This window comes from Taudactylus pleione, unplaced genomic scaffold, assembly GCF_031769625.1.
Source record: "Taudactylus pleione unplaced genomic scaffold, aTauple2 ptg000398l, whole genome shotgun sequence".
NCBI classification, from domain to species: domain Eukaryota; kingdom Metazoa; phylum Chordata; class Amphibia; order Anura; family Myobatrachidae; genus Taudactylus; species Taudactylus pleione.
The window spans coordinates 6,403,520-6,429,051 of NW_028284800.1; the positions used below are offsets into that span (position 1 = coordinate 6,403,520).

Sequence of the window (25,532 nt, forward strand, 5' to 3'; positions counted from 1 at the left end):
GCTGGCACTCAGAGGTCAGTGACTCCACTGCCTCTGGGACTTCCACCACTGCTTCTCATTTAAACCAAAAAGCTCTATTTTGGATTCACAAAGGAGCTCATTCAGACCTGATCGCAAGATGCGACCGCTCGCTAGCAAAAAGGGGCCGGATATTTAAATTAAGCGCTTTCACTGCGCCGCATAAGGACGCACTCTATGCCTTAGCGAGCTACGGCAAAGTGTGCTCGCAAGTGTATAAAGACTCCCCCTTGCCACTCCCAACATACATCATCTCCGGGAAATGTGGGATTAATCGGTAACATCGAGAGTCATTGGAGCTGCTCGCAGCCCTTGAGGTTGCCTTTCCCCGCCACAAGCACTGCGATCAGTGCTGGCTGAAATACATGCAGGTGACGTGTGCAATGACGCTACTTTGCTAATTATGCACGCCCTTTAAACAGCATTTTGGCGGCCTGACACGCCTGCAACACCACTCCCCCGTTTACAAGCACCTTTCCCTGTTACCACCCACAAACAGCACTATCTGTAACTCAAAGTAGCGACCTGATAGTGGCTTACGAGCAACCAAAATCAGATCGCAAAGACTGGCTTGCGCACGTGCACTGCGAATTATACGCATGAGCAGACAAGCGAAAATTTATTGCACAATACAGCACATCCCACAGCTGTTAATAATTTGTTCTCTCGAAACAAGCGGTTATTATTAGTAATATATTGTTAGTAAAGCAACTTCCCAAGTTTTCCAATTTTGTTAGTAGAGTTAATAGGGTTAATCATGCAGTTCCAACATGTGTTTTAATTGTAGAAATCCACATTCGATCTCACACAAGTTATCTGGCTTATTAGTACCTTTTACAGCTTTCTCCAAGTTTTGGCTTTCCTTTATCAGCCTTTTACAATCCTCCACTCTATGGAGTGATTGTATGTTACTCCTACCTCGCTGCTGCCTGGATTGTCACCATTGCAGTCTATGTGGAGGGTTGCAGTGAGGAGTAAATGTAATCCGCGGCTTCAGCTCTCACACACGCTGCACACCACGTGGTTCCAGCACAGTACTTAAAGCTGTCATTAGTATATGAGCCCTGTTCTCCTTCTGTCTCCTCTGCTCTTATCAGTGTCCACCATTGATTGTTAATGTGTATCAGGCTTCTTATATGTCCCTTTATATCAGAAACATTTAAAATTAGAGAGACTAATTTTTTATTTTTTTTCCCTAATATATCTCTTCTCCCACAATACCCACTACATACCAATCACCACTCACTAAGTCCCATATGTCAACCTTGCAGGGAAAGAGTGCAACAACGTGCCAACCACAATGCTCTATTCGTAAGGCAATTTGCATATATGCAAATTATCTTGCCCACAATGCACCTTGTTTGTTATTGATGCCCTCTTTACCTGTGTTGTTGACATATAGAAATTAATAAACAGTGCTTGCATGTAGTAAGTGTTATAACTGAAAAAGTATAAAAATATATATATATTAAAAAAAAAGTATATATATATATATATATATATATATATATTGTCTCCCTATTTCTACAGGCGTTTAAGTTGAACTACCCCCAGTGTAAGTACTAATAAGGTTATCTTTTTCTCAGTATGGGGAATTGACCATGATCTTTATAGGTTGTGGATACTCTGGTGTTAGTATTAAGACATGATCCTAATATTGACTGTTTCTATTAATGTGTGTGAGATTGCAATGGACCCATGTGGGATGTTTTACCTGTGAATTATATGGCAGAGTTAAAAAGCACATTGCAGTGTAGACAGTCCAATTTGAATATATGTCGATTATTTTACCCATAATGCATGTTTGTTTTTGACACTATGTTTTCAAGCTTTTCTTGTGTTTTTTGGCATTAATAAATAGTGGTTTGCAATAGAGTAAGTTCTGTAAAAGATATATATATTAAAAAGAGAAATAAAAAAAAATATTCTCCCTATTTCTACAGGTGTCTGAATTAAACTACCCCTAGTGTGTTTTATTTTATTTTTTTTAAGTAGAAGCAGTCATTGGAGGGGGGCGCCAGTCCCTTAGATTGCCAGGGGTGCGCGGACCCCAAGATACACCCCTGCCTGGAATATCACTCGCAGGGACATCTGTTACTACAACTGCTGTCCCTGCAAGTTCCCCTTTGTACATAGCAAACATTAAAATATCCCCTGCAATACGGACACTTAATAATCGCAGCAGTGCCACGAAAATTAATACATGGGCCCCTTAGAGCTCTACACATTCACACACTTGTTAGGCACTGGCACAATCTTCTGCCAGGGCCGTAGCTAGGGTGGTGCGGTCGGTGCCTCCACACAGAGCGCAACATTACTGAGGGTGGAACACCGACCGCCCACTATCTCATAATAGTATATTGCAATCCCTGTTGTTCTTTTATCTAGTGCCGGGCAGCCGCTGCTGTGTGTCCGTGGCACCCAGCACAGAGGAGGGAGGGCAGACAGACGCAGCCTCCCCGCTTCCTTCTGACGTGCCGACTCCGGCAACCTATTAGGGCAGCATGGGCAGGAGAGATGGAGACATGATGACATCATGACGTCTCCCCTCCCGAGGCTCACAGAGGTCGATGAGGAGCTGCTGGGCTGGCTGCTGTGTGGTGGGGGTTAGCTGGCAAGGAGTGGCGGCGGCGCGGTGGACACAGCACACAGGACTGGGATGACACAGGACCGAGGACCTGCCAGACAGGTAAGGTCTGACTGGCTGGCAGTATTAAAAGTAGTGGCAACATGCCCCAGACCCCATCTTTTACAACTCCTGTGCTGCTCATGCTGAATTTATTAATAAAACAAATAACTATATAAACAGTATATAATACCTATACATATAAATGTATGTATATATGTGTGTGTAGTGTGTATATATATATGAGTATGAGGTATCTGGACTTTGTTTTAATAAATGTGCCAAGTGGCTTATCCCCTTTACTTGTGATTTTGCAAGTGGTTCTTGTTATATGGGGGGGGGAGGTTGGGGCACCAATGAACTTTCTCGCACAGGGCACCAAAATGTCTAGCTATGGCTCTGTCTTCTACTAGTGGTGAACAGTTGGCATCATGTAATAGGGAGCACCGGTCTCGCACAGCATCTCCCAACGGTGTCTCGAGATTATTTGTGAGAGTTTCCAAGATTGAGAATGCGGTCAACATATCCCCCTCATTAATATAGGGCCAGAGATTATTGCTGCAGTTGTAGAACAGACAGGATAAATATGTCAGCAAGCATTAAGCCCTACATAACCACAGACGCTTAATGAGAATGAGGCCACATTACTCTCATTTCTTCACATTGACCATTGTGGCCTGTTTCATTGCGGGTAAGGTAACATTTAGGTCAGAAAACTGTTAAATTCCTCATTGTATAGGTTTTACTGATGTTTCCTTCAGTATTTAATTTAACACTGTGCATACAAAGAAATTGATCCAATTTACAGAAGATTATCATAGCATGATCATGGAAGACTCACCTTCAGAAAATGAGAAAATGAACCTGGCTGGATGTTCCATTTCAATGTAGCCAATGTAATTTAATGGGAAATTCTTATGCCCACAGGGCCCCAGCTAAAGGGTCACTGCTCATAACTTTGTAATAGAGCAAAGGGTGTATTTACTAAGCAGTGTTAGGAGACAGAGTGAAAAGTGATAAGGTACCAGCCAATCAGCTCCCAACTGTCATTTTTCAAACACAGCCTGTGAGATGGCAGTTAGGAGCTGATTGGCTGTCACCATATCACTTTTCACTCTGTCTTCTAACACTGCTTAGTAAATAGACCCCTAAAAGTCAAAGGTCACAGTTTCTGAAATATTAAGCTTAAAGTGAACCTATTGTAATAAGTCATTTTTTGCTAACCAGAGTCTATTCATAGGCTACCGCCCAATTGCCGCGGAAGAGGGGTAGCTAGGAGTCACACTTTTTTACGATAACCAATTAACTGAATTAAATGAATCATACCAATCAGTGTTTGTGCAGCCCCTGCTCAACACCAGTTCTAACGTAGAGCGCAGTGGCAGTAGCTAATCTCATGACCCACCAAAGCCTGTCCTGAATGAAAGCAGCGATTTAAAAAAAAAAATAGCTTTTTAAAAAACTGTATAGAAAAAAATCACTAATGCTATCTAAGGCCCAGTGCACTGCAACATTTCTGCTACTCTCTGTTTCTTAGGAATTTAGTTACTGTAATAAATCAGAACCTCTGACCCAAATGATAGGTCCACTGCACCCTCTTATCTTAGTGGTGCCAAACTTTATTTAATTAAATCGTTGTACAGCTAGAATGACACTGTATTTATTCCATGCTAGTATTCTATAAATGACAATCTATTCTTACAATAAGCTTGCATTACAATGTTCAATTCTCAGTTAACAGCAATTAATTATTATTTCCCTGAATGCTGCCTCTTTTTGTTTTTCAATGCTGCTCATTTTGTGATTTTGTCACTTGCAGATATTTACACGAGGAAAACAAATATGGCATTGCACAAAAGACTGCCAGTGTGACAAGCTTAACAAGAGGTTTGTGTATTGCAGGAGGATTAGACAGCACTAAAATACACAGTAATTTTTAATGAGTCCTCTTACCATGAGCTGCTTGATATGCACATCCTAGACAGGCCGAGTTAGCGGTGGCAAGAGTGTGCACTGGAGCATTGAAAATATCTGACAAAACCTATACGTGTAATATAAATTAGAAAACAAAATCAGTGTTCATCAGAAAATAACACCTCTGCAACAAATAGCAAAAATGTGCTCTCTTTCTCTCTCTCATCTTATATAATTATGTAGGCTATGTCTAAATTTGCAGACTCCAAATAACCTTACATTCTTCCATTGACAATTTTCATATTATACTGTATGTGTGACTGGATGACCTCTCTTCTCGCCAAGCGTCCACAGATTACTTTTGATCCCACTGGATCTTGGGATATAAGCCTGTTACTGACTCCGTCCAATACGCCGTAGACGGGTAACATGCTGCCACCACCAAACTCCTACAATTGGAGATTGGAACCGCTCATTTCCACCCATGCTCCTACCACCAGCACCTGGAACCGTTTTTTTCCACCCAGTCTCCTACCACCGGCACCTGGAACCGCTTATTTCCACCCAGGCTCCTACCACCGGCACCTGGAACCGCTTCTCCCAGGCTCCTACGTTGGTACCTGGAAATGCCACTTCTGTGAATGCGTAGACAAGCTGCGGCCACACCTCCTGATTGGTGTCAGCTGACACCCACTGATCCCTCGCAATGCACCAGGCTCTGCATTGTAGCTGGCAGAGGGCTTGAGCTTGGAGACACTGGGTTCAATTCAAAACAGCCAGAGAACGGAATAACGTGTGGCGCAATTCTGTTGTCGCAGGATTCAGATGCAGTCGTTGTAAAGGCCAGATGTTTATTTCACAAATAGTCTCCAAAAAGACTCTTCCCCTTGGCTTAGAGGGTACAGCATACAGATGTTCACAGCAGTACAATCCTTCTTGAAGTTCAAAAAGAAACACACATACCAGGCTCACTGGCCTTCTTTTATGTTACTCCAACTGGGATGAAAAATCTTCCCTCCAAAACATACTTCCAGAAATCTGCTAAGAGACCAAGCCTGCCACCTCTAGCCTAAATCCGAGCTCCAGAGACGGGTAACCAAACTCCCCAGGCAGGGTTTCCTGGCAACGGAGGGGAAGCTCTTGGGAGTACTCTGAAAATAATTAGCTGGCTGCATTGGTCAGCTCCCGATGCACCTTCTCATACCACTTTCAGGCATGAGGTTGCATGGGAGGGCAGTCCTTTTACCTGGAAGGGGCTGGGGGATCCAGAAATCCATGCAGAGCCCTGGATCCCTGGGGACTTCCAGTGAAACAAAGGTAAGTGCATTTTACATTTTAAAATATACATTTAAAATACATACATATAATATAGATTTTACACCCTTTAAAAATAGACACTCTGAGCCTGTGCCCTGCAACAAACTTTAATAGACCACTGCAGCTCAGCAGTGGCAAACTCAGGATTTCTAGAGGGGGGTTTCCAAATGCTTGATTTTAGAGCGAGTGTGGCCAGTCCATGAAGAGGGCATAATTAGCACTTATCCAGCTTTAATATGTTACATACAAAGTATATTGTGTTGCATAATTCCAGCATATACAGGACCAGCGATCACATTAAGCCATTAGATGCGGCAGTAGGTCCATCCTGTCTGAGCAGAATTTTTTTATTTCAGATGTGGGCATCATTCCAGGGCATGGTAGCAAGTCCGGGAGTCTGAGGAAGCAGCAGAAAAACCTAGCACTGCCCTGGACATATATGTACATATCGGTCTCCTTATGTACTGGATAGTGTATTATTATACAGTATTAATAATTAACCCTATTGATGGTCTATAGCAGTGCACCTCTAACAGTGCATGTTCTCCGCATCTCCTTGTTGGTGCACAGGTATATTTATTACTGGCTGACACATTTTGAAAGATCCACAGGTGGTGCTAATCATTTCATTTGTGATACTGTGAAGAACATGCAGCACTAGTAACATTCTGTTATATTACTATTTCTATTGTGGTCATAGTGTGTGCTAGGGAGGGGGGTTTCCAGGCAGACGGAAACCCCCCCAGCGTTTGCCTATGGCTCAGGACTGCTTTCCTGGCTCAGTGCTGCACATACATTTTAAAACACATTTTAAATATACACTTAATATATACACATAACATTTAACCATTTGTACACTGTGCTGTGCGCTGGGCTCTAACTATTCCAGAGCTTGGGTGCTGGTAGCTAGGCTCCCTGTCCCCAGCGTTCACACTGCAGAGTGGGTCTGCTGGGGGCTCTTTCATAATGCAGCACATCAGAAAACCCTACAACATGACCCCTTCCACTAGGTACAAAATTATCTGCTCCTGGACTTCCTACTTGATTTATGATTGCCATCACCTGTGTTAAAAAGTCTCTTCTCTTCAATTAGTGAGTTCAACACAGGTGACGACAATCATAAATTAAGTGGTAAGTGCAGGAGCAGAGCATTGTGTACCTGGTGGGAGGGGTTATGCCGGAGGGTATGCATGATGGGTAACAGCCCGAATCACTGCAGCCGCTTGACTCAGCCTTCTCTCAGCGCTGGGGGTTCAGGAAACATACCCTTTCTGCCCCCCGGCGTGCATGCACACAGCCCCCGCAGCCCTGGGACTCATAGCCGGCTGCAGTGGCCCATTGTACTCTCCGCTGCCTGTTTGCGGTAAGCAGATGACACAGAGTGACCGGCAGTAACCCTCGGAGTGCTAGGGCGCCAGGTGCTAAGCTCCCAATCCCCAGTGCTCTGCTCCTCCTAGCCCTGCATCGCCGCACTGTGAACCGGCTTGCACGGATCATCTGTGTGTGCCACTCAGCCCGGTTGCTGGATGCCAGGAACAAAGCTCCTAGGCCCCAGTTGTCTCCCCCACATAGCCCTGTACTGCCAGAGTTGGCCTGGTCTGTGCTGTGCCTGGCCCTCCTTCTCCGCACTGGGATACCGAGAGCCAATGCTCCCGACCCCCAGTGTGCAGATACTCTGCCCTGCAGTCTGGGCAAAGTGTCTGGGCTGCAACGTCACCCTGCCACCCGGGAGCCAGACTCCCGGTCCCTAGCGTGGAGCAGTCAGCGGCTCCTTACACCTAGTCCTCCGATGCAGCGCACCGGGGGTTAAAACACCATTGCCATGGTCACCGGACAGGGTCCGGGGCACGGCAGATCATGCATTTACAAATACATTTCTTTAAACACTCGGTGCCTAGCACCGATAATACATTTCAAGAGATGGCACCTAGCACCCATCAGTCCCCTTTAAATATGGCGGCGCAGCAGCATGGAGTTAATCCTTTCAGTGCTGCAGCTGCCATTTTCCCCATGTGTGGTCGAGCTCCGCCACAGTATGCATCCATCTCTTTCGCTTACGTTTTCAGAATAAAGTCATCTTTTTGTTGATATTATCTTGGGGGGTAATTCAGAGATGCACGCATGGTTTGTATACATCTCCAATGGCAGTGCAAGTTTGGGGGTGGGGCAGTGCTGCCTGTGTTTTCTGGGCATGCCAAAGCCAGTGTCTGTGTCTTATGATGCAGATTTACTGGCCTAAATCTGGGCAGGAGGTGGCCATTTTTCAGCTTCAGTTTACTCAGATCGCCGATGTTGCAAACATCGTTGATCTCATCCACCCACTTATAGGGCTCAATCCAATTAGCCATGAGGGGTGCGGGTTGCCGTAATGTTAAAACTCCGGCAACGGCACCGCATCTCGCACCCTTCACAGCCTGCTCCGAACCCGAATTCTCACAATTTTGCTCGGAGCCCTATCTTGCACTGCAGACCCATGTGCATTGACAGAAAACTAAGGTCCTGATTGACAGACGGACGCTTCTGCACAGTTGCTGCCTCAGGTTACTCAGGATGTCCGGTGAACTCACACTGCCGGAGCCATTGTCCAATGACACAGCCACTGGCTTCAGCATGTCGAGAAAAAGGGGCTCTCTTTTACTGCAACGCTGCCCGTCGCCACCCCCCAAACGTCAGTCATGCTGTGGCTTTTGGGGCACTGCGAGCGACATCGCAGCCCCAGATCAGCACATGCGCAGTACGGCTTCTGTGCATGCGCAGATCTAAAAACATTAGCTATGTGCATAAATATTGGCTTTATATACTTCTCTGAATCAAGCCCCAAGTGCACATATGCAAACTGAGACGCACCTCATCACCACAGGAGATTTAGTGCAGAGCCACACCCATTCTGCACTTTGGAAATGATACCCATTGTATCTCCTCTAAATAATATAGTTCTACAAAATGAAACCTTGTTGCATAGAACAAGGTACCCAGGGGTGGTTTGCCGCATTATTATTATTATCGTTTATTTATATGGCGTCACAAGTGTTCCGCAGCTCCTTACAAAGTACATAACCAAAAAAGTGACTTACAGTACAATACAATGCAGGACAAGGGTATGGATAAAATACATTGATACATTGGTGGCCATAACACCTAAATAAGCAACAGAGCATAAGCAACCAAGTGTTAGGTGCCCTAGTGGTGAGTAAGAAGTAGATGAAAATAAAGTAAGGATAAACACAAGAGGGTAGAGGGCCCTGCACGCAAGAGCTTACATTCTTAAGTGGAGGGGCAGATAGACAGGCATGAATCAGATGGGGAAGACAGGGAGGAGGGAGCATGTAGCAGCAAGTTAGGATGAGAACTGGAATTTGTAAGTGGTGCATAATGTAAGCATATCAAAGCAAGTTAGGATGAGAGCTGGCGTGCATTTGTTGAACAAAGAGGGTGGACAGGAGAGTGAAGGGAGATGAGGTCAGAGATGTAAATGGGAGAGGAGTGTGTGAGGACTGTAAGCGAGTGTGAGAACCTTGAATTGGGTTCTGAAGGGGAAGGGGAGCCAGTGGAGGGCTTGTAGGAGAGAGGAGGCAGATGTAGAGCGTTTGTATACAAAGATGAGTCGAGCGGCAGCATTGAGGACAGACTGGAGAGAAGAGAGTTGGGGAGGCCAGATAGGAGGAGGTTACAGTAATCCAATCTGGATGACCAGTGAGTGTATTAGGGTCTTGGTAGCATCCTTGGTGAGAAAGGGTCTGATCCTGGAAATATTTTTGAGATGGAAATGACAGGACTGTGAGAGGTTCTTGATATGTGGTTTGTCACCGACTGTCCAAATCCTCCCATCCGAAGGTGCTGTCATTTGCAACCACAGGATACACAGCCACCTTGACCTGCAAATCCTTTCCCTAATATAAGTCATGTTTGCGCACACATAGGCAAACAATGTGACAAAACTTAATTTGCTCTGTGTGTCAACATTTGTTGCCCTTTTGTAAAGGACCTCCATTCTCTGACTTTGATAGGTATGATATATTGGTATTATTTATTCAGTCATGAATAGTGAGCAGGATGGGTGACATACAGTATAATTATCACAATGGGCACGAGGGAGTGTGTAAATCATGTATGAAACATATTGTTAATCCCCTCTGGTGCGAGCAGGGAGCGTGTCCCTTACCTCATGCTATAAGTGCTACAAAGGACAAATGACAATGTGAGAAAGGATAAATGTAACATCTTATGGATCTGTTATGTGTTCCCTGACAGTTGGGAAACCAACTATCCAAATACAGTGCCTGAGACTTAGTAAAACCTTTTTACCATTAACTCTCATGTGTGTCCTTCATTTTACGCCCTTCAAAAGTTCAATGCATCTCATGTGAATCAAAATGATCTGTATAATGACATTTTTGCGCCTCAGTGTGTGCAAAATGAAATATATATATTGAAATATAAATGTATATTTAGGGAAACAAAATAGTTAAATGTAAACAGGGATATTTTATTAACAGAGGCAGGACACTGTTGTACCAACTATTTTATGCCACCTAATTTCTTGGATTCCAAATTACAGTATCCTTCTTTTAAGAGGTCCTAGAGCCCATAAAATATTGATATGCTTACATTATGCACCACTTAGAAATGTGAGTCCTAGGAGTAAATTTACTAAAGGCGGGATAACGACATCGTTATCGTTCAATCGCTCGTTAATCGGGCACAAATTGGGCATGCAAATGTCAAACGACCAGCAATGCGCGCTCCCGCTGGTCGTTTCCAACATCAATCATTGCCCGAGCAAGCTGGTCAATCTGTCGATAACGACAGATTGACCATGTTCTGGGATGATGGAGGGTGCCTAACTGAATGACTGATCGTTCAGTGTAGGCACTGCAGGGGATGGGGAACGACGGTATGATTACAATGTTGTAATTGTACTGTCTTTCCCTAATCGGCATGTCGATGTGCGCCATAAGAGTTTTATATAGATTTGGGAATAGAGGTCCTGATTCACTACCGGTCGCAACTGCGATTACGCACGCAATCGGCCGGTTGTTGCATTCCGCGCATACATCTCAGTGCATGTTTGTGAAGACTCCACTGCAATTGGATGTATAAAAGAAAATATGGCGCGCTTTTTGTTCAGATACTATCTAGTATAAACACCTGCAGCTGACACCAGAGGAATTCCTGCCGAATGACCTCACACAAAAATTAAATAAACAACACGGTAGGTGTCTGCACTGATGTCAATACATAAACACATGCATAGATAAATATATCATAAAAATTTATTGTACATATATTAGAAATATATAAATGAACTGCAGTTCAATATTACAATTAGATATACACACATATAAAAACACATATAAAAAGAAAAAAAATAATAATGTATCGGAATACTGTCAATGTGCAATATAGAGCCAAAATGACTAAATATATTATTGCCTCCAAATCGACATACCAATATGGCACCGTACCAGTATATAGGACATCTGATTAAATGTAGCTGGAAATTTGGCAATTATATATATTCTCAGTATCCGTTAACACCTGTAAGGCATAATGAGTGATTCTGATAATAGATGAAAAACGTGTCCAAAAGCAGAACCTGCTAGCACATTAAAGGGATGTCTTAAACAAATAAATCCTCTGATGATTTAAAATTAATAAGGTTGCAGACTCTGGAGCCAGAGATGTTCCTAACAACCTCAAATTGTATCCTTAATCCCACTGGTGTGTAGGCTGGAAAGAGCTCCCCAATTCTTACCCTGTGAGGGTTTCCCAAAATTGTAGTGCAGCCGATGTGTGTGGCTTGGTCGCGCCGCTACGGCAGCTCCCGACCGGACTTGGAGGCAGGGTGGCGCCGCTCCGGCGGCTCCCGACTGACCTGAGAAGCTGGGTGGCGCCACTCCGGTGGCTCCCAACCAGACTGTGGGCTAAGTCGCACTGCTCCGGTGGCTCGCGACCGGACTATGGGACCAGGGATATTGAACCAATATGCGGAGAGTTCACCTCAGCAAGCAGACTCCGGAAAGATGAAACAAATTGACAACTGCTGACTCCACGTGTGTGGCCGCAGATGTATCCGGGCACAAATCCTGATGTATATTACGGCAACTGCCGCCAGTAATAGATGTGTGTAAATCCAGAAATACACAATGGATATTTGAAGACTGCAGTCAGCTGAATCCTTGACGCGTTTCTCCCCCTTGCCAGGGGTTTTTTCAAAAGGCAGAGGGACTGCGATTGCAGTAACTATGCAGACCCATCGCAGAGTGACAGGAAGTAACATTTTGGGGTGTTGACGGGGGGAGTGGTCGGCGAAACGCAGGCATGCCAGTGTGATTGAACGCCGCTGCGGGGGCATGCATAAATTAGCCACTGCAATGCCATACACAGCTTGGGCTTGCACTGCGTGCAATGAGGTTAGTAATTCCCAAGTAAGGTCAGACCTTGTGCAAGTGTGCGTGAGGCTGCGATTGTACTCGATGTTACCGATGTTTTCGCAGTCTTGCTAAGTATTACGGATGTGTGTATAGTAAAGGAGGTGTCCTTATGTTAGGCTGCGACGGCATTGCAATTGCAATCATTAGCATATCTTCGCAGTGAGACTGCGTGCGTAATTGCTATTGCGATCGCAATAGTGATCCTTACTGAGTCAGACCCACAGTAAAGGCCCCATACATCAGCAATTGATTGCAGCAATTGTGCAATTTGCAATCGATTGTGTATACAAAACTTTCCCTTTTTCAATCGATTGCAGATTGCAGAATTGCCACAATCGATTTGAAAAAGGGAAAGATTTTTATACACAATCGATTGCAAATTGCACAATTGCTGCAATCAATTACTGATGTATGGGGGCCTTAAGATAGAGCAAGTAACTGTGTACCTGGACAAACCATGTTGCACTGCAAGGGGAGAATATACATACATTTAATTTGCATGCAGGGTAAATAAATACTGACTGCATTTGCATGTAGCTCATAAATGCTGGACAGCTTATTTTTGCACTACACTTTAGATTTCAGTTTGGACACACCTGCAGTGTAACATGGTTTTACCAAGATGCAGTTACTTGCTCTTTCTTCCTCAAATCCCAAATCTGCCCCTAAAGGCAGCTGTGTGTTTGTTTTGATCAGCAGCCAATGAGAGTCTGACAGACTCTCATTAGCTGCTGCTGCGCCCACTGCAGGAGCCGCTCCATCTTCCGGCTCCCGCAGTGGGTAATGGGAGAGGCGTCATGATGTCATGATGCCATGACGTCTCTCCCATAATGCAGAGTGGCCCAGCCCGGGAGGACAGACAGAGGAGCGCATGGCGGCGGCAGGAGTGGGAATTCAGGTAAGTGGGGTTTTTTAATTTTTTTTTATTACGTATGTCTATTGGGGGGGAGGCTGGCACTACAAGGTGGAGACCACTACTGGGGGCACTACAAGCGGGGGGGACTACTACTACTGGGGGTACTACAAGGGGGGGACTACTACTACTGGGGGCGCTACAAGGGGGTTGGCTACTACTACTGGGGACTACAACTACTGGGGGCACTACAAGTGGGGGACTACTACTACTGGGGACTACTAATAATAGGGGCACTACAAGGGGGGCTACTACTACTAGGGAGGACTACTACTACTGGGGGCACTACAAGGGGGGTCTACTACTACTGGGGACTACTACTACTGGGGGCACTACAAGGGGGTACTACTACTACTGGGGGCACTACAAGGGGGGACTACTACTACTGGGGGCACTACAAGGTGGGGACTACTACTACTGGGGGAACTACAGGGGGGGGACTACTACTACTGGGGACTACTACTACTGGGGGCACTACAAGGGGGGCTACTACTACTGGGGGCACTACAAGGGGGAGACTACTACTGGGGGCAATACAAGGGAGGGACTACTACTAGGGGCACTACAAGGGGAGGGGACTACTACTAGGGGCACTACAAGGGGAGGGGACTACTACTACTGGGGGCAATACAAGGGGGGACTACTACTAGGGGCACTACAAGGGGGGGCTACTACTACTGGGGGCAATACAAGGGGGGACTACAACTAGGGGCACTACAAGGTGGGGGACTACTACTACTGGGGGCAATACAAGGGGGGACTACTACTAGGGGCACTACAAGGGGAGGGGACTACTACTAGGGGCACTGCATAGGGGGGAGGGGACTACTACTAGGGGCATTACATAGGGGGGAGGAGACTACCACTGGGGGCACTGCATCGAGGGACCACTGCAGGGGGCTCTAAATAAAGGGCAATACTGGGGGTTCTGCATAGGGGGGAGACTACAACTGGGGCCACTATTTAAGGGGCACTGCATAAGGGTTACCACTATTGGGGGCACTGCATGGGGGGTGGACTGCTACTGGGGGCACTATATAAGGGGCACTGCATAGGGGGTACCACTAATGGGGCACTATATAAGGGGCTTACTACTGGGGGCACAAGGGGCACTGCACAGGGGGGACCACTACTGGGGGCACTGTATAAGGGGCACTGCATAGGGGGATCACTACTGGAGGCCAGCATAAGGGGCTCCTCTCCTGGGGCACTGCATATGGGCACTACGATAGGGGGCTGTCCCTAATCTTTATTTTTACTTTACATTAATCCCATATGGACCTGCCTCCTCCCTGGAACACTGGGGGGGGGGACGCCATAGCACGCACGTTCTTCGGGCACCCTAGCTACACGCTACTCCTCTGCCAGGGCCGCCTGCATGCATTTGCCCCCCAGGCTAAAAGTTGCCAACCAGCCCCTGATTGCCACCCTATTTTTAGGAGCCTCCCAGTCATTCGGCAAGTATGGTGTTAGTATATGTGTGATTTACTGTAGCCCCAGAAACACAACATTGATGTTGATCGATTTAGATCATTTTGAAATCAATTAAAATAGTTTGAAATTGACCTTAAGTAATTTTAGTCAAATCGCAGTAAAAATATGAAATACAGTGGCAAGAAAAAGTATGCGAACCCTTTGAAATTACCTGGATTTCTGCATAATTTGGTCATAAGATGTGATTTTCATCTAAGTCATAGGAATAGACAAGCAAAGCCTGCTTCAACTTACATCACACAAACAATTATATGTTTTTATGTCTTGAATGCACCGTGTAAACATTCGCCTGTGGGGTTTTTCCCACAAGTGCAAGATTTTTGGTATTCAATTGGGTAAGAGATTTTAGGGTTTTTTTGAGCATCTCAAGAGCAAGTCTAATTTTTCCTAAAATCTTTATTTTTAGGAAAAATTGTCAGGATTTGCTTCAGAAATCGCCTCCGCTTCCCCGATATGCTGGTCTTCCTCTACAGCTGTGTGTGAGATCGAATTAGTGAATTCTGCATGTATCGGGAGTGCGCATACCCGCTGTCATTCAAAATTGGGATCGAGGTGTGCAAATTTTTTTGCAGTCAAAATACTGTACCTAATTGAATATGTCCCATAGTATTGTATGTTCTTTCCATATAGCTCAGTTTTTGTTTCATCTGTGGAACATACAGATGTTCTTTAGCAAACAGACATGCAGCAATATATATATTTTTTGACAGCAGTATCTTCTTCCATAGTGTTTTCCCATGAACACAATTCTTGTTCAGTGTTTTACGTACTGTGGATTCGTAAACAGATATGTTTGCAAATTGCTGATAATTATATAAACCTTTAGGACTATTCTTAACCTCTTTGAGGCAGGGGCGTTTCTACTAGGAGGGGGCCCGTGTGCCGTCTCTGACACGGGCCCCCTCCTCTCTGTCCGGCGGCCGTCAGCGCACTGAGCTGTGCGCGGCTAGCGCCGGAGTTATAGACTCTGGGCACTAGAGAACGCCCAGAGTCTATAGAGTATGCGCAGGTCACCGAGAAAATGGCTGCGGCGGCCATTTCCCTGTACTGCGCATGCGCTAACGACGTAAAATGGCAGCGGTGGTCATTTTCCTGTCATTTTTACAGCGCCGGACCCCCGCGCCGATGTGGGACTCCAGGGAGGTAAGTAATATTATGGCTGCAAAGTGTGCGGTGCGGGGTCACCCCTGGACTCAGGGGCCTGCACCCATTATAGATATGCCCCTGCTTTGAGGACTCTGTGCTGTGCTCTTGCAGGATGGCCACTCCTAAGGTGAGTGACAACAGTGCTGAGTTTCCTCCATTTAAACAGTAGAACATTTTTGCTACTGTGGACAGATGAACATCAAGGTTTTTTTAAGAGCTACTTCTGTAATCATTTCCAGCTTTATGGAAGTTAACAATTCTTAATCGTAAGTCTTCTGAGATCTCATTTGTTTGAGGCGTGATTCAGGCAACGCATCCCGTTAGTAGAGATCTCAAAAATTCTGAGTTTATTTTTTTTCATTGAATAAAGCAGGATTAGGCAACCTGTGGCACCTCAGCTGCTGTGGAACAATACATTGAAGCACTCTCTCATCACTCCTTTCATCACATTCCATCTTCATCTCATACATCTGAGATTTTCCTCTCTCTCTGGCTATATGTTTAATTAACAAGAAAGTTGGTATTTCATGCAGATCTAAACCTCTGTATTATGTTCATGGTTTCTGTATACCTCTGTATTATGTTCATACTGGAGGTAATTCAGAGGTGGACGCAGGGAAGCCATCGGGTACAATTGGCCAACGGTTTCCCTCTGCAGCAGCGTCTGTTCCACACTGAGCATACATCCCCATGGTACCACACAGAGAAGCAGATTGAAATTGCATGCAGATCCAAGCAAATGGGATGGGTGTTTCTGTGTGGTAACTGGGGGAGGGGGTGGCTACCAGATGCGGGTGTGTTGTGTGGCGCTAGGGGTGAGCGGGTTCGGTTTTACTCGGTTTTACTCGGATCTTTTTATTGGCTATCGCCGAACACGTGTTTTGGATAGCGAATGAAATCGAGCCGAAATTGCGGTAAAGTGGTGATAAGAACCGAGTAAAACCGAACCCGCTCACCCCTTGTGTCTGACAAAAGACGCAGCCGTTACTGCAATAGCGCCCACCTCTGGAACACCCCCACTATCTCATGTTAAGCGCCTTGAGTTCTATTGGAGATTTTATATATATATATATATATATATATATATATATATATATTACAGTCAGGTCCATAAATATTGGGACATTGACAGAATTTTCATATTTTGGCCTCTATTCACCAACACAATGACTTTGAAATGAAACAAACAAGATGTGCTTTAACTGTAGACTTTCAGATTTAATTTGAGGGTAATTACATCCAAATCAGGTGAACGGTGTAGAAATTACAACGGTTTCTATATGTGCCTCCCACTTTTTAAGGGGTCAAAAGTAATGGGACAAACTAAACAATCCTAAATCTAACTTTCACTTTTTAATACTTTGTTGCAAATCCTTTGCAGGCAATTACAGCCTGAAGTCTGGAACGCATACACATCACCGGACGCTGGGTTTCATCCCTGGTGAAATCCGAACCCCCCCCGAGCCCCCCCGATCTGAGGCCGATCCGAGTCAGGCTCGACTTTTCCCGCCTGACTTGGATCTGAAATCGAGGCAAAACGTCATCATCCCGCCTTCCTGGGTTTTGGATCCTATATAAGGTACCCGCGTCGGCGCCATTTTGTCACTCGGCTGTGGACAGTGAAGAGGGAGGGTGGGAGTTAGGGCTGGCTGGGCTGTGTAGTGTAGTGTAGTGCAGTGTAGTGCTGTGCTATGCTGCGGTTGTCCATAAGGGCTGTGTCAACTCCTCCAAAGTCCATAGGGGCTGGCTGTGTTGTGCTGTGCTGCTGTTGTCCATAGGGGCTGTGTCCACTCCTCCAAAGTCCATAGGGGCTGGCTGTGTTGTGCTGTGCTGCTGTTATCCATAGGGGCTGTGTCCACTCCTCCAAAGTCCATAGGGGCTGGCTGTGCTGTGCTGTTCTGCTGTTGTACATAGGGGCTGTGTCCACTCCTCCAAAGTCCATAGGGGCTGGCTGTGTTGTGCTGTGCTGCTGTTGTCCATAGGTGTCCACTCCAAAGTCCTGTGCAGAGTCCCAGTCCTAAAGGGGTGCTGTAGTGTTGTCCAGGGGGTGCTCTGTCCATCAGGGGTGCTCCCCCCAAGTGCAAAAAAAATATATATATTTTCTGTGTTTATGAATTGTGTGCGCAGTAGCCGCATGTGCATCAACAAAGTAGTGCCAAGCGTGCGCCTGTGTCCCATAAATAAAGGGCCATCTGGATTGACCGCTAAAGGGTGCTGTAACCCCCAAAGGGCACTCCAAACAAAATAAAAAAAAATGTCTGTGTTTGTGAATTGTGTGCACTGTGGCTGCACGTGCATCAACGAAGGAGCAGCGCCAAGCGTGCACCTGTGTCCCATAAGTAAAAGGCCGGCTGGCTTGTCCGCTAAAGGGTGCTGTAACCCCCAAAGGGCACTCCAAACAAAATTAAAAAAAAATTCTGTGTTTCTGAATTGTGTGCACTGTGGCTGCACGTGCATCAACAAAGGAGCAGCGCCAAGTATGCGCCTGTGTCCCATAAGTAAAGGGCCGGCTGGCTCATTTCTTAAAGGGTGGTGTAACCCACAAAGTGCACTACTCTCCAGCAAAAATAAAAAAATATTTTCTGTGTTTGTGTGCGCCTTAGCCGCACGTATATATCAATATAACATAAATGGAGGACCAAACTTTCTCCGATAAAAATAAAATAGGGAAAGATCAAGAACCACTTCCTCCTAGTGCTGTTGCTGCTGCTGGGAGTTGTTCATCATCCCAGAGAGGAAGTAGGAACACCACTACTTTTACTAAACAATTGACCCTCCAACAGTCCCTAGCGAGGAGGATGAAGTACAACAGCAGTCATCCTGAAGCAAAACATATAACGGAGGCCTTGACTGCTATGTTGGTGTTAGACGTGCGTCCGGTATCCGCCATTAGTGCAGTGGGATTTAGACAATTGATGGAGGTAGTGTGTCCCCGGTTCCAAATCCCGTCTAGATTCCACCTGCATCCTCAAAGCAGCAGCGACAAGCGTGCGTCTGTCTGTTAAAGGGTGGTGTAACCCTCAAAGTGCGCTCCACAAACAATAAAAAAATTCTTCTTTTTTCTGTCTTTGTGAAATGTGTGGGCTGTAGCCGCACCTGCATCCTCAAAGCAGCAGCGACAAGCATGCGTCTGTCTGTTAAAGGATTACATCGGTGACAGCATCCAAGTAGGCATGTCAGACAGTCCGTACCTGTACTGGCAGGAAAAAGAGGCAATTTGGAGGTCCCTGTACAAACTGGCTCTATTTTACCTGAGTTGCCCCCCCTCCAGTGTGTACTCCGAAAGAGTGTTTAGTGCAGCCGGGAACCTTGTCAGCGAAAGGCGTAGGAGGTTGCTTCCACAAAATGTGGAGAAGATGATGTTCATAAAATGAATTATCAACTCTTCCAGGGAGACCAGCCTCCAGAACGTACAGAGGGACCTGTGGTTGTGGATTCCAGCGGGGACGAATTAATACTCTGTGAGGATGAGGATGTACACAACACTGAAGAGGGTGAGGATGAGGAGGATGAGGACGACATCTTGCCTCCGTAGAGCCAGTTTGTGCAGGGACAGATTAATTGCCAGCTTGTTTTGTGGGGGCCCAAACGAACCAATCATTTCAGCCACAGTCGTGTGGCAGACCCTGGCGCTGAAATGTTTGGTTTGTTAAAGTGTGCATGTCCTGTTTATACAACAAAAGGGTGGGTGGGAGGGCCCAAGGACAATTCCATCTTGCACCTCTTTTTTTTCTTTGAATTATGTACTGTTTGGGGCCTAGTCTTTCAAACTGCCATCCTGTCTGCCACTGCAGTGTCACTCCTAGATGGACCACGTGTTTGTGCTGCCCACTCGTATCTCTTAGCATAGTCATCTAGCTACCTCGGTGCAACCTTTTGGATATAAAAACACTATTGTGAGGTGTGAGGTGTTCAGAATAGACTGGAAATGAGTGAAAATTAAGGTTATTGAGGTTAATAATAGCATAGGAGCAGAAAAACACACAAATTCTGTGATTTTAGCTGTTTTTATGCTTTTTTTAAAAAAAATACAGATCCAAAACACAAAACCCAGAACCCAAAACACGGAAGGGTGGTTTTGGCAAAACCAATCCAGATCCAAAACACGAAGAAAGATCCAGATCCAAAACACGAAAAGTGGCCGGTGCACACCCCTAATATACATACGGAATGCAAAAGGTTTTGATCATACACTTGGCCTTGGCATGCAATGAAAACACACTTATTACATCTCTGCTAGGGATTCTTGATGGTTGGGCTATGCATAAAGTAATGTTTGTATGTAGGAGCTATATTACAAGTAGTCAAGAATTATGGTCACTATATGTGGTGTCCCGCAGTGACTAATGTGTTGTTAAAGCCTTACTTACAAGGAGCGGAGAAGTGTTTTGGTTATTGTCTCTGTCTATGGGGCCATACAGCTGAGGAGGTATGTTAATGGACAAAAGGTAATTGAAGATAGAATCCCTTGTGCCGATGTTGTTACCCGCTTGTCTCAGTGCTGATTTTTGGATGGTCTCCTGATCCACCTTGGATCAGGAGAAGGGAGTGTTCTGTGTACTGGTATAGGGGCTTGTCGGAAGTACTGGGTGTCAGATTTTTCGAACTACAGCTATTTCGGGATGTTGTCCAGATAATGAGTTCAATTGCCCTCTTAGGAAGTACCTCAGTATGCAGTAATTATACAGCGTGCACTGAGTGATCTCTGGCAGGACAGGAGAAGATGTTCATTGAATATAAAATAGTTGTGTACCAAGAAACATCTTTGACTTTTGTTATAATAAAGTTGGTTTGGACTGTAGCACTGACTACGCCATCCAACTGTGGGTGTGGTATAGTAGTTAATATGGAAAGAGGTTTATAAAAGGGAGAGATGGACAAAAACATCTATGGAAAATTAGACAAATTATAAGTATTAAGAAGATAAGTAAACACCGGTGTATTATGTTTAGAGTTATAGTTTGAGGAGGGGTGGGGTGGTTGAGGCTCTCAGGTCTGGTAGAGTGGAGAAAAATGTCCCCATAGAAGAGAATTGTGGGAGAAGTGGGAGAAGAAAAAAAAATTTCAATTTTAAGGTGATAGAGAGGATAAGGGACATGCAGATGAAGAGGTTATGGATCGGGGCCAGTTTATTACAGATGGCTCTTTTATTCCAGAGAGCACATTGGAGAAGAGAGTGGAAAGATGTGGATGAGGCTGGAAGATCGAGGAGAGGGGTAAGGTTTGAGCAGGGGAGAAAATTAGGTTGGAGTATGGGAATAGAGAAGCAAGGCATCATCATAGAGCTGTGGGAGAGGTGGGGAGTGCAATTCAGCATAGGAGATTTGGAATCTAGTGGCAAAGGTAGTTATCTCCCATGTGGAAAAAGAGGAAAATGGGTATAGGAGGGTGAGGGACTGTGACAAGGAGCAGGCAGGTGAGAGAACGAGCAAGAGAAACATGATACTCAGGCGAGAGGGGGAGTGTAGAATGTGGAGATTGGGGACATGAAGTGATAGTAAATTAAAAAAGGCTATATATGCATGGAACGTTCAAAGAAGTGGAGATTGGGGACATGAAGTGATAGTAAATTAAAAAAGGCTATATTTCCATGGAACGTTCAAAGAAGTTATGCAATGCTGGAGAGTTCAATGATGGTTCACCAAGTGGCAAAATAATGGAGAAAAAATTAGTCAGTTGGCCAATAAAAAAGTATAAAGGGGTGTGTATCAAGCCTGGTGAGCAGCCAGGGGAGTGAGGGGGGCTAGGGAAAATGTGGCTAAGTGCCTGGTGGTATAAGCACTAGCTACAATAGCAGATTTTGACTGGCTTATAATGTTGATCTGCTAAATTTTAATTGAATGTGCCCAGCAGCGGCTCCTGCCCTCTTACCTGATGGGGGCTGGAGCTGCTGCTGGCTTGGGTACCGGCGCCTGCTCAATGAATCTGGCAGACGCCAGGACCGGCGCATGAGTGGCGGTGGCACTGTGATGTGCACACATAATACCAGCTTCTAGGGGCTGCATTGGTTGCAGCCCTGAGAAGCCCTGTAGGGCTGCCCGAAAGGCAGAGCAACAGCTTCCACTGGAAGCCCCTCTCTGCTGATCACAGCCCGGACTGGCAGTCCCAGGGGAGAAGAAACCTTCCCTGGGGCTGTCTGTCTTCAGCATGACTGGCAGGTGGCGCTTCGAATAAGAAGCCGCCTCCAGTCACAGTGAAGCCAGTGATGTCACGGACTGCACTGGCTCACTGAAGTGGCGGATTTTACTGGGGGGGCTGCAGCCTCACAGCCCCTAGGTAAGATCCGCCACTGACTGTACAGTATATTATATAATTTTGTGGGTGTAGTTTAGCATTCTTTCTGTCCTTCCTGCTTTTTTTATAGTACTTTTTTATTATTATTTAAAACAAACCTATAAGTAAATGTGTTTTTTTCTCAGCAAAATGTTAAACACTTTTCTTGTGCTTATGACCTGGTTTGGTGTAAGTGGTCTAACATCCACTCCATGCCGTCTGAGTATATTTGTTTACATATGTTAATTCTGACACACCCTTTTCTAAACCATTGGTTGTTCAGTTCTCTCCGTTGACTGGCTGGCCGTCCAGACACTCAATAACACAGCCCTATGATTGGGCTGACGTCTTACAAAAGACAGAGAATCAGAGCCCACACCAGGTGATCAGGTGACCAAGCCTCCCGGCAAAACGCGCGTCCTCTATAGCCATTTACAGCATACAGATCTCTGACACAGCACACTTGCAGCTTTGAAACACGGATTGTACCAGTGAGGTACTTTCTATTGCTATAATGTGCACTCTCATCTAAGTCTTAGTCTGTGATTCCCCCTGCAATGCTATTTTAGTAACAGGGGAGAGACTCATTTCTATTCTCAGACAACAGAAACACTGTCTGTTGTTTCCCCTGGGATTAACGCTGTACTCACTCTCTCATCCCTTGTTTGATTTGACAGGGGAAAGTAGAAGTGGGTCCACGTCATTTTATCCCAGGTATTACTTCTTTCATCCTTCTCCATTATTCAATGGTTTACCCACAGATGGTCTTTCCATTCAATGCCATTCATGCTAACTATTGTTTATCTTTTGCCATTGTTTAATGGTTTACCTACAGATGGTATTTTCATTTGATTCCATTTATGCTGATCATTGATGTTTATATCCAGCATACGGATATTTTGATTTTATTCATTAATACAGTATAGGTGTTAAGTTAATGATTTATGCTTTTTTTGTTAATGTATTTATCAATGTGCAACCTTTTCCCTTGATATTTTCTCATTATGTCATTACTACTCATTTATATCTCTATTCACTAATTTGTTATAGGTGTTACCTTACTATTGTGTTTTAATTTGATAGAGATTCATATAGGCAAATGACTAATGACTCTACTTACTCTAAAGTGGATGATTGAGATATAAGCGATTCTATTTACAATATATATATTACTATAGTTTTTGCCTTTAACCTATTGTTCACCCATGGAAAATGCTGCAAAATGATCAATTGTGCTAAATATTATTATTGATAGCCGCCATTTACAGTTGATCCAGCCTATATAGGTCATCTTTATTTTGATTATAGGTAACACATATGAGCTATTGATAGGTAATTGCCTATCTCCTGTTTCATCTGGACTTGGTGTGACTTCTCCCTTACATTATATCAGAGATCTTATGAATTGTCATTATTTTCACCTAATACATACCTACTTAGTGTATTGAACACTTCTATTACCTTCCTTTTATTCATTGGACCAATCGTTGAATATTTTCTATTTCTTGTGTCCTTCAAAATATATATATATTTAATTTTTATCTTTTTCAATTTGCATCTCAATCTTGGGATATTTCCTTTTTAAGAAGTTATATAAATAAATGTTAAGTCTTAATTATATATCAATCATTTCATTACTATCTATTTCCTAATCATATTCAAGAGTACCCCCACATAGGCATATTTGTCTTTCTCTTTTTATGCTCCTTGCATGAAAAGTATTTTTTTGCTATATCATATGAGTGTAAACATTCATCTATTGTTTGGCACAATTCCAAAAAAAACGCATCTTATGATAAAAACATTTAAGTATCATATAATATGTATTGTCAATGTCCCATAAGCATAAATATTATGTTATGCTGCATGAATTATAGCAATAATTATATCCATAATGCCACAAATCTGTGCAGTAAATAATCAGGAAAACTGTGATAGGAAAGATTAAAGTAAGACACCAAAGTGTCTCTCGTCATACTAAGTATTGGACGAGTGATGAGACAGTGGGGAGGCTGGTGTCTAAAGAAACAAAAGAAAGGTGGTTATCTGTTAAGGACTTCTAGGGTGTTAGGTGATCCCTGTTACCTGCAAGGTATTGCAGGGATCATATATGCCCCAAGTCACTCAGACTGCCACTGGAGGGGTTAAAGAGGTGTGTACCTGGACTGGTGTGGTATGGAGGATGTGTCCTTATGCTGGAGAAGTCTGCATTATGCTAGGGACAGAAGTCCCAATCAGCTTAAGTGTGCACCTCTGTATTGCTTCCTTCTGATGCTGGTAATGTGAGTTGGGCTGTAGTCAGCATGGTGTCCGGAGCATGTTAGGATGCCCAGACATTCTGGGCATCTTTTTGCGAACAAGCCTCCGGGCGAAACGTGTGTCAGTACTTTTTGTCTGATCAGTTGATCGCGACTGTGCGACATGCTCCACACACCACGCTGACTATAATATATATAACAGTACAATATATAACAATGCAGCATAACATGATAATTATGCAAATGACACATTGACAATACATATTATATAACACTTACATTTTTTCATCATAAGATGCTGTTTATTTGGAATTGTGCCAAACAATAGATGCATGTTTACACTCATATGGTATACTAAGCTATAAATGTTAAGGCAATGATAATGCATTTATATCTGTTACTTGACAAAGGAGTAAAATCCGAAACGTTGGAGCAAGTACTCGATGAGTTGTGTATATATATATATATATATATATTCCAGGGTATCCACACTCCAATATAGCAGGAATACGGGCGGGGTGCTCAATTTAAAGGCAGAAAACTGTCCATTTATATATAGAGAAAATAATCGGCACTCACCAGATATATGAAAAAAGACTTGTTTATATATGCAAAAACAGGTTTTAGAATACCCATAACAGCAAGGTACAGGGGTTCAATCCAGTCGACGTTTCGATCCCAATCCAGTCGATGTTTAATCCTGATTCTTCTTCCACTGTGTGGATGAGAGAAGGTACTGCCAGTAAGTAGCGATCTGCATGTAGTGCAGTCGGCACATTTAAAGCAGCCAGTTCTCTTAGATGGAAACCAAGAAGTTGTAGTGGTTGCTGGTTTCAAAGTGGGTCGCATAAGAAGATCCCGTAGATTAGGACCACGTTTATAGGCGCATACTGGTGGTCTTTTGCCAAGTGCACCCAAATCAGGATCGGTTGCAACAATCGGCCAATGTTTATTGACTATTCTTCTCGAATAATTTGATGTAGCATCAAACTTACTAGAAAAAAGAATCCTGGTAGGGTCAAGTTTGGAGCCCCCAGCAGACTTGCCATCTGTGTGCCGTTTGATAGCCTTATGTAGACATCTCTGTATAGTAGTCATAAAGTATCCCCTGGCCAAAAAACTTTCCGACATCTCGTCGA

The 25,532-nt window shown here is 44.5% G+C and overlaps 1 protein-coding gene across 1 annotated transcript in view; it reads right to left on the reverse strand.

Annotated features, from left to right (window-relative positions):
• XYLB (xylulokinase) overlaps positions 1-25,532 on the reverse strand; it is a 246,332-nt gene that overhangs the window by 36,840 nt on the left and 183,960 nt on the right. The window contains exon 17 of the mRNA XM_088446410.1: positions 4,598-4,685. Coding sequence (XP_088302536.1) covers positions 4,598-4,685 — 88 coding nt within the window. The remainder of the gene's footprint in view (positions 1-4,597; positions 4,686-25,532) is intronic.